The 13,676-nt window shown below is 49.2% G+C and overlaps 1 protein-coding gene across 2 annotated transcripts in view; it reads left to right on the top strand.

The window, feature by feature from the left end:
- Positions 1-7,760: 7,760 nt before the first annotated feature.
- The window catches only part of LOC138453537 (ubiquitin-conjugating enzyme E2 J1-like), a 277,659-nt gene continuing 271,743 nt past the window's right edge, over positions 7,761-13,676 (top strand). Inside the window, exon 1 of one of the 2 annotated variants that reach the window (XM_069606503.1) lies at positions 7,761-7,984. In XM_069606503.1, the coding sequence (XP_069462604.1) occupies positions 7,954-7,984 (31 nt within the window). In that variant the 5' untranslated portion in view covers positions 7,761-7,953. The remainder of the gene's footprint in view (positions 7,985-13,676) is intronic. The other variant, XM_069606504.1, reaches the window with a different exon arrangement.

A 13,676-nucleotide genomic window follows, 5' to 3' on the forward strand; every position in this document is an offset into this window, starting at 1 on the left:
TACTAGCCCTCAAGTACCCTACCAGTGGCGAAAGGAACATCAGGAATCCTTTGAGGCTCTGAAAACTGCTTACACCACTGCACCAATTCTTCAGCACCACAATCCCGAACTTCCATTTATAGTCGAGGCGGATGCCTCTTCTTTTGCCCTCGGTGCGGTGTTGTCTCAGACATGTCCTACGACGGGCAAGTTGCACCCGGTGGCATATCACTCCCGCAAGTTTTCCAGTACTGAGACCCATTATACTGTAACGGAGAAGGAACTTCTGGCTGTCATGGATGCCTTTCGAGTCTGGCGCCATCATCTCCTGCGGGCTAAGTATCCAATCACTGTCTACTCCGATCATCAGAACCTGCAGGATCTGGCCTCCCTAAAGTGCATCAACAGCAGACAGGTCCGGTGACATCTGTTCTTTTCCGCTTTTGATTTTCACATCACTCATCGTCCTGGGATCACTCATGGGAAAGCGGACGCTTTGTCACGCTCTCCGGGTGGAGTCTCGTTGCCAACCTTCCCCGATACAGTTTTAGGTAAGAGTCATGTGATTTGTCTCTGCACTCCCTCTCTATCATTGTTGGATTCTGTGCGAGCTTGGACGAGCAGTCATTCTGACCAACTGCAGGATTGGGATCCAGTGTATTGTGATGGTTTACCATTCGTGCATGATCGCTTGTTTCTCCCCACGTCTGGCCCTTGAATGGTCTCATGATGCTCCATTTAATGCCCATCCCGGCCAGGAGCGTACCATGGATCTCCTAAAGCGCTGGTGTTGGTGGCCCTCTATGAAGCGCGACGTGGAATGCTATGTAAACTCTTGCTCTGTCTGCGCTCAGGCCAAACATCGAAGAGGTCGTCCAATCGGCCTGCTGCTTCTGCTATCGGTACCCCCAAGACCTTGGCACACACTGACTATGGATTTCGTGACCGATCTCCCCAAGGTGCGGGGTTTTGATACCATCTGGGTGGTGGTAGATACTTTCACAAAAATGGCTCGCTTTGTTCCCTGTAAGGGGATGCCTTCGGCATCGGTCCTGGCTGGGTTGTTTTTTTAATCTGTGTTCTCGTTGTTTGGGCTTCCTTCTGTCATTATCTCCGATCGTGGGTCGCAGTTCACCTCTCGTTTTTGGAGAGCTTTGACTAAGCTGCTTGGCATCGATACCAGGTATTCCTCGGCCTATCACCCCGAGACTGATGGGCAGACTGAAAGGACGAATCAATCTATGGAGCAGTATCTCCGGTGTCTTATCTTGCAACAATAGTCCGCCTGGCTGAGTACTTTACGGCTTGCCGAGTTCGCATACAATAACGCGGCTCACTCTGCTACAGGTTTTTCTCCTTTCTACGCCCTCTATGGCCAACACCCCAAGGTTTTGCCTGTCCCTGACGCCTCTATCTCTGTGAATCCTGCGGCCACGGCTTGTCTTAGGGATCTGTCTGCTGTTCATGCTCGTACTCTGGTCCATCTTACTGAAGCAAAGGCCTCTATGAAGTCCCGTGCTGATAGCAAGCGTTGGGCTGCCCCTCCCCTTGCGGTGGGTTCTAAGGTGTGGTTGTCTTCCCGTCACCTTCGTCTGGTTGGTTGTCGGAAACTTCTGCCTCACTTTGTTGGCCCGTATGTGATCTCTCAGGTTGTGAATCCAGTGGCTTTTCGTCTGGTTCTTCCGAACTCTCGGCGTATCCATCCTGTTTTTCATGTCTCTCTCCTCAAGCCCTGCCCTGATTCCTCCCGCCTTCAGGTTCCAGCAGCCCCGGTATCCCTGGCCTCCCCTGATGTTTTTGAAGTGTCAGCCATTTTGGGTTCCCGTTGGTTTAGGGGTGGGCTCCAGTATTTGGTGGATTGGAAGGGTTATGGCCCGGAGGAGCGCTCTTGGGTTTCCGCCCTGGACGTTAACGCTCCTCGGTTGGTGGCCCGGTTCCATAGGGATCATCTGTCCTGCCCACGGGGTCGTGGGCCGTTGCGGGGGGGGCTATGTTAGACTTTCCTCTGCACACCAGAACACTGCTAACATCTCCACAACACCTACCTCAGGTTCCCACACCACTCCCTCCAGGGTTCGAGACTCACGACGTGATGTGGTTGCCCCAAAGGACCGAAAGATCTGTACCAGGTACAATGTACGTGCCCGGTTGCAGCCCTTCCTGCATTGGCAGTTGCCATGGAGAACATACAGCAGAAGGGGCGGCGGAACACCTCCGCATAGATCATTCATTTGCTCACATGATTCAGAGCGGCGTTTCCCACGTGATCATGGTGGACGTCACATGACTCAGAAGCGCACAGTATATAAAGCTTAATGCACGGAGCACTCATCGCTTCTCAGCTGTCTTCGACTCTGTTTGGCGCTACGTTTGATATACTCTGTTGGTTTACCTTGATCTTGGATATTTCACCTGGACTTCTTCGGATTACCCTTTTGTACCTTTGCTTGGAACTGTTTAACCATTGCTGAACCTCGACCCGTCCCTCACCTGTCTTCGGATCATCCCTTGGTACTTTGTTGGACTTCTACGCCATTGCCCTTTGGGAACTCAAACTACGTCTTCAGCTCTACAGGTGGACTCTCCTGTATCCACACCTGACTCCGTTCCCTATTGTTCTGGGGACTGCCTCTCATCTGAGTCTCGAACCTCCTTCACTAGGTTTCCCGGGCTTTCCAATCACCGGATAGGTAAGATTACTCAGATCCTTTGATTACTGTGTTATATTGTATTTGCCTGGTACTTAACCTCGTTCTTTCTGCAGCAGCATCGGTGTTCCAGAGGTTCCGTGGATCCGGGAAGTAACATCTCCCACCTGTGGCTCCAAAGGTCGCACAGCGGGTTTCATTTGGTTCCCCTGTTCATCACTTGGGGACAGAGGTCTCAACGGTCTACACGACACTCAAGTCAGAACACTTCGCCCCTACTGGAAGGTGAACGAGGAAATCACCACCATGAACGGCCTCATTCTCAGAGGCGACCAAGTCATTCCGCCCAGCGGAATTCGCAAAGTGATACTGTGCAGAGCACACTCGGGCCATCTGGGATGCAACATGACCAGATGGAGGATACGCAACGCCTACTGGTGGCCAGGCATGGACCAGGACATACGACAAATGGTTGAAAGGTGCCATGAATGCACAAACAGTGACAAGCGCCTTACAGTGAGGCAAGCCCCCATGCTGCCCACCGAAGTCCCCAAAGGAGTGTGGCGCAAGCTAGGGTTGGACTTCATTGGGCCCCTAGACAGCATGCCCCCGGAACACAAATACGGGATAGTCACGGTCGACTATTTCTCCAAATGGGTCGAAGTCGATTTCACTTCAGACATCACCACAAGCACAGTCATCGAAGCTCTCACTGCCATATTCCAGAGGGAAGGCCTCCCAGAAGAAATTGTCACGGACAACGGAGTCCAGCTGGTCTCTCGAGAAATGGAGAAATTTCTCAAACTCCACAACATTCAACAGCGGAGAGCAAGTCTCTACCACCCACAAGCCAATGGCCTGGTTGAGCGGGCAAACCGTTTCATCAAAGGGGCGCTACAACTGGCGCATGCCTCGGGCCTAGACCCGTACAAGACAGTCAAGGAAGCCGTAGCAGCCCACCGCATCACCCCCAACGCCGTCACCGGTGTTTCACCATTCCATCTGCTGAGGGGGAGAAGGGCAGCATCCACACTGGTACCACCTTGGCTCCATCAAGTGAGGGCTGACGAAGACGTGGACATGGATGACGTGGTCTTTCACATGCAGCGCAACAGAGAAGCCATGAAGGCTCAAGGGGACTTGCGTCGAGCCGCCCACCACACAGCAGTTAGCAAAGGCGACCTGGTAAAGATACGCCTTCCCCACAAAGACACTGCGACTGGCTCCAGGTACAGCAGCCCCATAGAAGTCCTGGAGAAAGGGTCAAACCACATCTGCACCAGCGACGGAAGGAAATGGAATTTAGAAAGGGTGGCCATGTGCCGCTCTCCGGGTGGAGTCTCGTTGCCAACCTTCCCCGATACAGTTCTAGGTAAGAGTCATGTGATTTGTCTCTGCACTCCCTCTCTATCATTGTTGGATTCTGTGCGAGCTTGGACGAGCAGTCATTCTGACCAACTGCAGGATTGGGATCCAGTGTATTGTGATGGTTTACCATTCGTGCATGATCGCTTGTTTCTCCCCACGCCTGACACCCGTAACCTGGCCCTTGAATGGTCTCATAATGCTCCCTTTAATGCCCATCCCGGCCAGGAGCGTACCATGGATCTCCTAAAGCGCTGGTGTTGGTGGCCCTCTATGAAGCGCGACGTGGAATGCTATGTCAACCCTTGCTCTGTCTGCGCTCAGGCCAAACATCGAAGAGGTCGTCAAATCGGCCTGCTGCTTCCGCTACCGGTACCCCCAAGACCTTGACACACACTGACTATGGATTTCGTGACCGATCTCCCCAAGGTGCAGGGTTTTGATACCATCTGGGTGGTGGTAGATACTTTCACAAAAATGGCTCGCTTTGTTCCCTGTAAGGGGATTCCTTCGGCATCGGTCCTGGCTGGGTTGTTTTTTGAATCTGTGTTCTCGTTGTTTGGGCTTCCTTCTGTCATTATCACCGATCGTGGGTCGCAGTTCACCTCTCGTTTTTGGAAAGCTTTGACTAAGCTGCTTGGCATCGATACCAGGTATTCCTCGGCCTATCACCCCGAGACTGATGGGCAGACTGAAAGGACGAATCAATCTATGGAGCAGTATCTCCGGTGTCTTATCTTGCAACAACAGTCCTCCTGGCTGAGTACTTTACGGCTTGCCGAGTTCGCATACAATAACGCGGCTCACTCTGCTACAGGTTTTTCTCCTTTCTACGCCCTCTATGGCCAACACCCCAAGGTTTTGCCTGTCCCTGACGCCTCTATCTCTTTGAATCCTGCGGCCACGGCTTGTCTTAGGGATCTGTCTGCTGTTCATGCTCGTACTCTGGTCCATCTTACTGAAGCAAAGGCCTCTATGAAGTCCCGTGCTGATAGCAAGTGTTTGGCTGCCCCTCCCCTTGCGGTGGGTTCTAAGGTGTGGTTGTCTTCCCGTCACCTTCGTCTGGTTGGTAGTCGGAAACTTCTGCCTCACTTTGTTGGCCCGTATGTGATCTCTCAGGTTGTGAATCCAGTGGCTTTTCGTCTGGTTCTTCCGAACTCTTGGCGTATCCATCCTATTTTTCATGTCTCTCTCCTCAAGCCCTGCCCTGATTCCTCCCGCCTTCGGGTTCCAGCAGCCCCGGTGTCCCTGGCCTCCCCTGATGTTTTTGAAGTGTCAGCCATTTTGGGTTCCCGTTGGTTTAGGGGTGGGCTCCAGTATTTGGTGGATTGGAAGAGTTATGGCCCGGAGGAGCGCTCTTGGGTTTCCGCCCTGGACGTTAACGCTCCTCGGTTGGTGGCCCGGTTCCATAGGGATCACCCGTCCTGCCCACAGGGTCGTGGGCCGTTGGGGGGGGGGCTATGTTAGACTTTCCTCTGCACACCAGAACACTGCTAACATCTCCACAACACCTACTGTGCAGAGCACACTCGGGCCATCTGGGATGCAACATGACCAGACGGAGGATACGCGACGCCTACTGGTGGCCAGGCATGGACCAGGACATACGACAAATGGTTGAAAGGTGCCATGAATGCACAAACAGTGACAAGCGCCTAACAGTGAGGCAAGCCCCCATGCTGCCCACCGAAGTCCCCAAAGGAGTGTGGCGCAAGCTAGGGTTGGACTTCATTGGGCCCCTAGACAGCATGCCCCCGGAACACAAATACGGGATAGTCACGGTCGACTATTTCTCCAAATGGGTCGAAGTTGATTTCACTTCAGACATCACCACAAGCACAGTCATCGAAGCTCTCACTGCCATATTCCAGCGGGAAGGCCTCCCAGAAGAAATTGTCACGGACAACGGAGTCCAGCTGGTCTCTCGAGAAATGGAGAAATTTCTCAAACTCCACAACATTCAACAGCGGAGAGCAAGTCTCTACCACCCACAAGCCAATGGCCTGGTTGAGCGGGCAAACCGTTTCATCAAAGGGGCGCTACAACTGGCGCATGCCTCGGGCATAGACCCGTACAAGACAGTCAAGGAAGCCGTAGCAGCCCACCGCATCACCCCCAACGCCGTCACCGGTGTTTCACCATTCCATCTGCTGAGGGGGAGAAGGGCAGCATCCACACTGGTACCACCTTGGCTCCATCAAGTGAGGGCTGACGAAGACGTGGACATGGATGACGTGGTCTTTCGCATGCAGCGCAACAAAGAAGCCATGAAGGCTCAAGGGGACTTGCGTTGAGCCGCCCACCACACAGCAGTTAGCAAAGGCGACCTGGTAAAGATATGCCTTCCCCACAAAGACACTGCGACTGGCTCCAGGTACAGCAGCCCCATAGAAGTCCTGGAGAAAGGGTCAAACCACATCTGCACCAGTGACGGAAGGAAATGGAATTTAGAAAGGGTGGCCATGTACCGCAGGAAAGGATCCATCGGACAGCCACACTGGGAAGCAGGAGAAAATCAAGACCGCCAGGAGACATCCGAAAACCCTCGCCTCTCAGAAAGTGATGCCTCTGAGTCACACTACGGCAACGAGTCATCAAGCCCCAACTCTCCTAATCCACCCAGGGAGTCACAGCGAAGAGCAAGACAAGGAGAACCCGAATCACCCGCAACCCCCCAAGAGTATTCCAGCAGTCCTGCCCTATGTCCAGACCTAAGCAGACCCCAGAGAGAGAGGAAAACCCAGCAAGTTTGCAGACTTTGTCATGGAATGACCTTCCATCCTTTTCCCAGCAAAGGAGGTGTGTGGGGACATCACGTGACGTGCGGGAACGTGTTCTCGCGAGATCTCGAGAGAACGGGATCTCGCGAGCCCACGCTCCACGGGACAACACTCCCGCCAAGGTTGGCGCACCAGCAGCAGAGCTGGTCGTAGAACGGCGCTGCTCCTGATCAGGAGCCAACAAGCTCAGGCCCTGCAGAGCTTGGGACCACAGCTTCTAGGGCATAAGTCCACAGCCACGGGAGGCTACATGGGGGCCCTAGAAGCTCTCAGCGTGCTGTAGTTGTGCACACCCTTCCCACAGTGAGTTAGCTGGGAAGCACTGAGAGTGAACCAAACTGAACTGTGAGTAAATGCCTGCCCTCAGTTAAGGCAACCTAGGTTTCCACGTTTGTCTTACAATAAAGACATTTAGAACCCAAGTACAGCAACCTATCGTTTGTAAGGCCACAACAGTGTGATATAGATAAGTTGAGCTCTTTAAACCCTATGAATTTAATATCCCTCCAAATAGAAGCGTATGTTTGAAAGTCACAAGCATTAAATAGACCCGCGGGGTCATTTGAGAAGACGACCAGGGTGCATTAGCTTTTCGGTGTAGTGGTCATGTTATTATAATGATACTTACTTGAGGAGTTCAACGTGTTTAGCACAAACTGAATTATAAAAGAGTTCGATATGCTTATAAGGTGTAAGTCTGATCAAATATAAGACGAATGTTGTATTTTCTAAAGAATCGATTATTTCTTTTATTAACTATATGACAGAGCAATAACATTGTGTTCGGAAGCCGCCATCGATATTGTAGAAAACATTTTCTTTCAAATAAAACAAAATGAAGAAGCTTGCTTTTTAGTTTAAACATATACTGTGCCGATAGGAAGCGTAGACATTTTAACATGGCCTCATGTCTGTAAGTCCGACTCCCCTCTGTGTTTTTTTTGCACGGGTTTAAGGCTTGTCCCTTTTCTATGTTGCTGACAGGTACAGTCAGCAGCCAATTTCTGACGTCACTCTTCCCGGGTGCCGCAGCCGCAATGTCAGTGTGAGTCGCCCCAGTTTGGCCACGAAGTTGGTGCCACGTCAGGGCGAAAGCAAGGCTGGGCAACGGAACTCTCGGCATGAGCCCAGTACAGGTCAAGCACCGATGAGAGCATACCCTGCCCGCAACAGTCGCATCCATGGAGGCCCGCTATAATCTTAAGAGCCCAGGTAAGGACGAGCACCGGCACCCGCTACCCCATTATGAGCATATTGGCAGCTGCCCGCACCAGCTTTTAAAGTCAGCTACGCCAAGAGGCACAGGAAGGCTAAATCAACGCAATTCCTAGTTTAACACCTACGATCTAACAGGATGTTGCTTAGCATTACTTCATTTCTTCATCACGGGTACTGCCCCTGATTTGCCAGCAGACTTAGGTGACAGCCCCACGACGGCAGCCCCACTCTTTTGCCCCACGACGGAGATGAAGACGTTATCATCATCATCATCATCACCATCCTCCTCCTCATCTCTTCCCTTGATTCAGGAGGAGGCGCAGCTCTTCATTACTCCCCAGTCAGGAGGTTGTGCGCCCTTGTCAGGCACCAAAACGGTGAAGTAGAAGCACAGCCGCCCTGCATCTGTCAAAGCAGCAGTAGTGCAGACAGAGCTCTGCCCCCTCCTCCTTTTATCAGAACCCAAGCAGCAGGGCGCCAGTTAAGAATGTGAGGTAAGAGTATTTTATCCTCTCATTACCAGTAGCGTCTCCAGGAATCAAACTTAGAACAGACAAAGGTAGTGGTGGTGGGGGGTTGGTCTACAAAAGGAAGTGCAATGTGAATACTTTTCCAAAATTGACACGGCTTAGTAGTCCAAAGTGGCACAGAGGAGGTACAAATTGCAACCACCTCCTGGTTTCTCTTCTATTAGGAGTCACACTACTAATAAATAAGCATAGCTTCCCATTATGCCACTAACCTCACACATGGAGGTAGAGCTATGTATTGGATTGTACAAAAAATGAATGTATTGGTCCCCACTGACACAAGCACCCCCGTTTTCGCAATGTGCATGTAGAGAAAAATAGGTTTGCTTGGAGTTCATCCACATGTTTTACTGTTACCAGAAAGATCGCGTGAGACCTTTGCAAGTATCCCTTTTGTATTTGTTGGAAGTGCAGTTAGTGTTTCGAAAAGAGACACTTGACAGTGGGATGGATATACATGGTCAGACGAGTATTCCCATATCTGGGTGCTTAACAGTGAGTGATATATGATATGATGATATGCTATGGCATTTATAACGCGCCTATACACAAGTGTTTCAAGGCGCGACGAGGCAAGGGAGGGGAAATAGAGGGAAGACAGACAACGACCCTACTAGGCCAGGTGTCGTTCAGATCGCGCAAGTGCATTGGAAGGGGAAGGGGGAAAGTGCGGGGGGAGAGCGGGAGGGGACAGTGCAGTACATGGGATAATAGAATAAATAAGTAAAAGTAAGGCCAGCAGGTGGCAAGTGCAAGGGTAAGTGCAGACATCGGGTGTCAGGTGCTGGTAATGGGGCTGTAGGGATACAGAAAACAGTCCCCAAGTGCGGGGGTTACCAGGAAGGCAGTGCAGGTGAGCGACTGGCGGGGTGGGGGACCTGGGCCCGAGACCAGAGGGTGGCCAGGTAACCAGTTCAGTTTCAGCCAGGAAGTCAGAAGGGGAGAGGAGGAGAAAAAGCAGAAACAAAGAGAAAGGTTTTGAGGTGCTTCTGGAACCGGAGATGATTCTCCTCAAGGTTCAGGGAGGCTGCTCCAGAGGGAGGACCCAGCTGAAGAAGGAGATCTACCACCAACTTGTTGCTTGGAGAAGTGACTGACCATGTGGGAGTTGGAGATGTATGAGCGAAGAGCACGAGAAGGAAGATATTTAGTAAGAGAGAGTTGAAGGCGAAGAGCACGAGAAGGAAGATATTTAGTAAGAGGGAGTTGAAGGCGAAGAGCACGAGAAGGAAGATATTTAGTAAGAGAGAGTTGAAGGCGAAGAGCACGAGAAGGAAGATATTTAGTAAGAGGGAGTTGAAGGTATTGAGGCCCCAAGCCCCAGAAGGCCTTGTGGACAATGCAGAGGGTTTTGAACTTAATCTTCGCAGCAACTCGGAGCCAGTGCAGAGATTTCAGTCCGGGAGAGATACGATCCCTGGGCTTGAGGCCAAGGACAAGTCTCGCAGTCCTGTTATGGATGAGTTGCAGAGGGCGGAGAGTAGAAGCAGGCATATTTAGAAAGAGGCTGTTGCAATAGTCCATCCTAGCGAGAACCAGAGCTCTGGAGACAGTGAGCTTCTGGGGGAAGGAGAGGAAAGGAAGAATACGTCTGAGGAGGTGCAGCTGTTAGTGTGATTTCTTAGAGACGTCGGAGATGTGAGGAGAGAAGGAGAGTATGGAGTCGAAGATGACCCTGAGGTTTTTAGCCTCACAGGTGGGAGCAGGAAGAGGGCCAAAACAGGCCGGCCAGAGAGTGACAGGACAGGAGGGTGTGGGTGTGCCAATGAGAATCTCAGTCTTACTGGCATTAAGACAGAGATCGTTGGCGGCACACCACTCCTGGATGGCGGTCAGACAGTCAGAGATGAGAGAGGGAAAGGAGGTGGCTGAGGGTAGCATGAAAATGAGCTGAGTGTCATCCGCATAGTACTGAGAGTTGGGGCAGGGAGCGGCAATGAGTGAGAAGTAATATTGGAGAACAGCGTGAACAGTACTGTGCACAGGGAAGTTGGCAGCATGAAATGGGTACAACACACATTGCACATAATTAACATTAGTACCTGGTGCAGGTTATTGTAGTGTAACAAAAGCACTGATTGGTGCGTTTGCAAGCCTTACCAGGCGGTAATCCCACACACGCTGTTGCACGTCCCTTGCGCCATTGTTTGCTCATTTATTATACACTTTTTTTTTTCAGGCCACCATGGAAAGGGAGAAGGGACTTCAAACAGTTCCATGGCTGCCATTTTATTTGTTTACTTTTTTCTACTTATTTGAATAGTCCCTTCTCCCCTTCGATGGCGGCCACTTTCTTTGTTTACTATGACCGCCACGGAAAGAGAAAATGGAATTTGTTTTCCAGTCCGTGGGGGCAGGGGGGGGGATTTTGAAACTTTTTTTTTTTTTTTTTTTTTTTTTTTATTCGGCTGTGAAACGCAACGTGTCTCGCAGCCGGAAAAAGAAAAACAGCATTAGTACACCAGTCTAACGGTCCAGGGTACTAATGACAATAAGCCCCTCGCCGTCGGGCCATTATCGCATAAGGTAATTTCTCATATTGTAAGTGTGTTTTTATTTCTTGTTTTTATGGGATGCAGACTTTCACACATGCATTATGTACTAAACATTAATCATGAGCTTACATGATCCACTTCTCATTCGACACCTTTCTTGCAGTTCAAAAGGGTTGCTCTGCTGAAACTGCCCTCCCCTGGCTCCCAGGCCCCCCACCACTTGCTCACCACTGACCGAGTGCATGCCTACAATACTTGGTTATGTGACAGACACTGGGTTACAGTTTCCATCTGCGCCACCATTATTTTAAATACATTAAATAAACAATACATTTGACACCAGAGATATTTGAACACCTGTGATATTTATTATTTTGAGTTGTGGCCTGCTATTTATGGAAGTTGGTCATGTATACTCGCACTTTACTTTGGCTGCCCTTTTCAGTACACATAAGAAGAAGCTTGCAGCAGCCCACGGGACACCAGTGAATGTGTGCAGTATTTGTTATTTGTTTATTATGTATTTTTCAGATGGAAATTGTGAGAACTGAATGTGCCCATTGCCTTGCATTGAGGTGTGATATTCTAAGAGAGGAAGCCCCAATGTGGAGTCTACTCGCTTACTATACATAGGATGGTTGACATCTTTTGGCATCCTACCACTCACAGTACAACAACCCACAGCACCTCCACCTGCTACGCCAAGAGTAACACACGAACACATCCAGATATTTAGCTGTTCCCTTTTTTGGGTATGCTTTCCCACTTGTTTGATAGTAGATGGCAGATCATGTGGGAAATCCACAGTGATGGCCCATTGCTGGATTTCAGCAGAGGAATACCCAGCAGCCAAAAGCTCCCTTAACTTTGAACTTCTCCCTCAGCTGTACATTGGAGGCATTGGTAGGTATAGCAGAGAAAAAAGTACTAAATAAAACCCATAACTGTACAGCATTCTTCAAACCGAGTCCCTCCCTTTTAAATGGGGTAGTACAGGAGAGAAGGGTGTGTGCAAAAGTTTGCAGCTGTTTTCAATATCGCACCATCTTAAGCACACGCATTCAAACTTGCAACCTTATTCCGAGTCTATTGACGTTTTCCATCCTTGGTAGATAGAAATTGTACATGTGAGAAGGTGTGAACGTTTTGTAAGATGCCAAAAGTTGCATAAGTCACTCTGCAGGCGTTAACATCACCACGTCAGTGAGGCGTCCTCACTCCATAGTCACCCAAAGCCAAAATTCAGAAGTACTGTATGAAATGGAAAGAAATTGCAGCCCAAACCCTAGTGCTTTTTGAAATAAGACACAACAGTAGAAGATATGTATGTCTAATGTGGTAAGGGACTTGCTGTTACCAAAAATGCAACTCAAAATTGAAAAGAAATAATGAAAGAAGGCATCCCAAACTGATTATTCTTTGTGTGTAAATAAAAATAAAAAAACGCATTGGTTGTCACTGAGCTTTGAAGGTTGTGGTGTTGGATCCCTGCAGCAACTATTTAAACATATCATGTGCGTTTACATAAATGGAAGGACTACAACAATGCTCATCTCTGTACCTATCTCTGATGCACTTTATTCATTGCCTGTATTTTCTCAACTGTATGTAAATATGTAACTGTAGGAAATGTGCCCAGATACCCAAGGGTTCGGTGTGCTATATAAATAAATAAATACATGAACTAAGTCCCATTAACAAGTGAGTGCACATAACCCCTTGGCTAACCAAGCTATTAGGCTAATTTCTGCTCGAAACATGTATTAAGTGCAACACCATACTGTATTTATCTGACAATATTAGATTAATACACATGGTAGTGTTTTAAAAAAAAAAAAAAAAACAGTAGTTCTGTAATTTAAAAAGTAGCGCTATTTGTGGAGAGCAAAATAAGTGTCTTTGAAGGAGGTTGGATTTAAACCGAACTCCTACGTCTCCTTTTTTCGGAAGTGTGTGTCCTAACAATGTCATATTCACCAAGGCTATGGAAGTCTAGATAAGGAAGTTCACACCCTCGTCTTAAGTACTAAAAACAAAAAAAAAGTCCCCATGGCCAGTGCAGTTTGTCTAGTGTCACACCATGGAGAGTTGCCTTTAGTGTCTGTTTTGGCCCAACAGTGATTGTCGGGGTGTAAAGGTGAAGAAGTACGAGTCTGACACAGAGGTGGCATATTGGTTGGCATTGGCTTTTATTTACAAGAGAAAAAGAAAAGCCTTTGTTGCCCTACTTACTGAGGGGTTGCCCTACCTCAACAAAAATACTAAGGACCCAGTCAGGATGTTGGAAAAGTAAATTGTCCATCGTCCTGTGTCTAAACCCATTTCCGTCCCTTAAACTTTCAAACTAACTAAAGAAAACTGAATGTCTCATTAATCTAGGAGGAGCCCCCTCATTCTGGATGTAGAGCCCAGTTCTTGTGAAAGAATATGTAGTTAAATATTTACTGCTTGAATGTTCAGACCAACTTAAAGAAAACACAGTTCCTCAATCTCCTGGGAGGAAACCTCTTCTATGGCTCTTGTTTCCACTTATAAACAAAACACAGATCTGCCCTCTTCAGGAGAGAACCTTTTCTCTGTCTGTGAAACAAAATGGAACCTTTCCAGTCTTTTATTAGGCCTGGTTCACTAACCTGCCAGACTTGATTTCATAACTTGGAG

Source organism: Ambystoma mexicanum, chromosome 4p (assembly GCF_040938575.1).
Source record: "Ambystoma mexicanum isolate Mex_15411 chromosome 4p, UKY_AmexF1_1, whole genome shotgun sequence".
NCBI lineage: Eukaryota > Metazoa > Chordata > Amphibia > Caudata > Ambystomatidae > Ambystoma > Ambystoma mexicanum.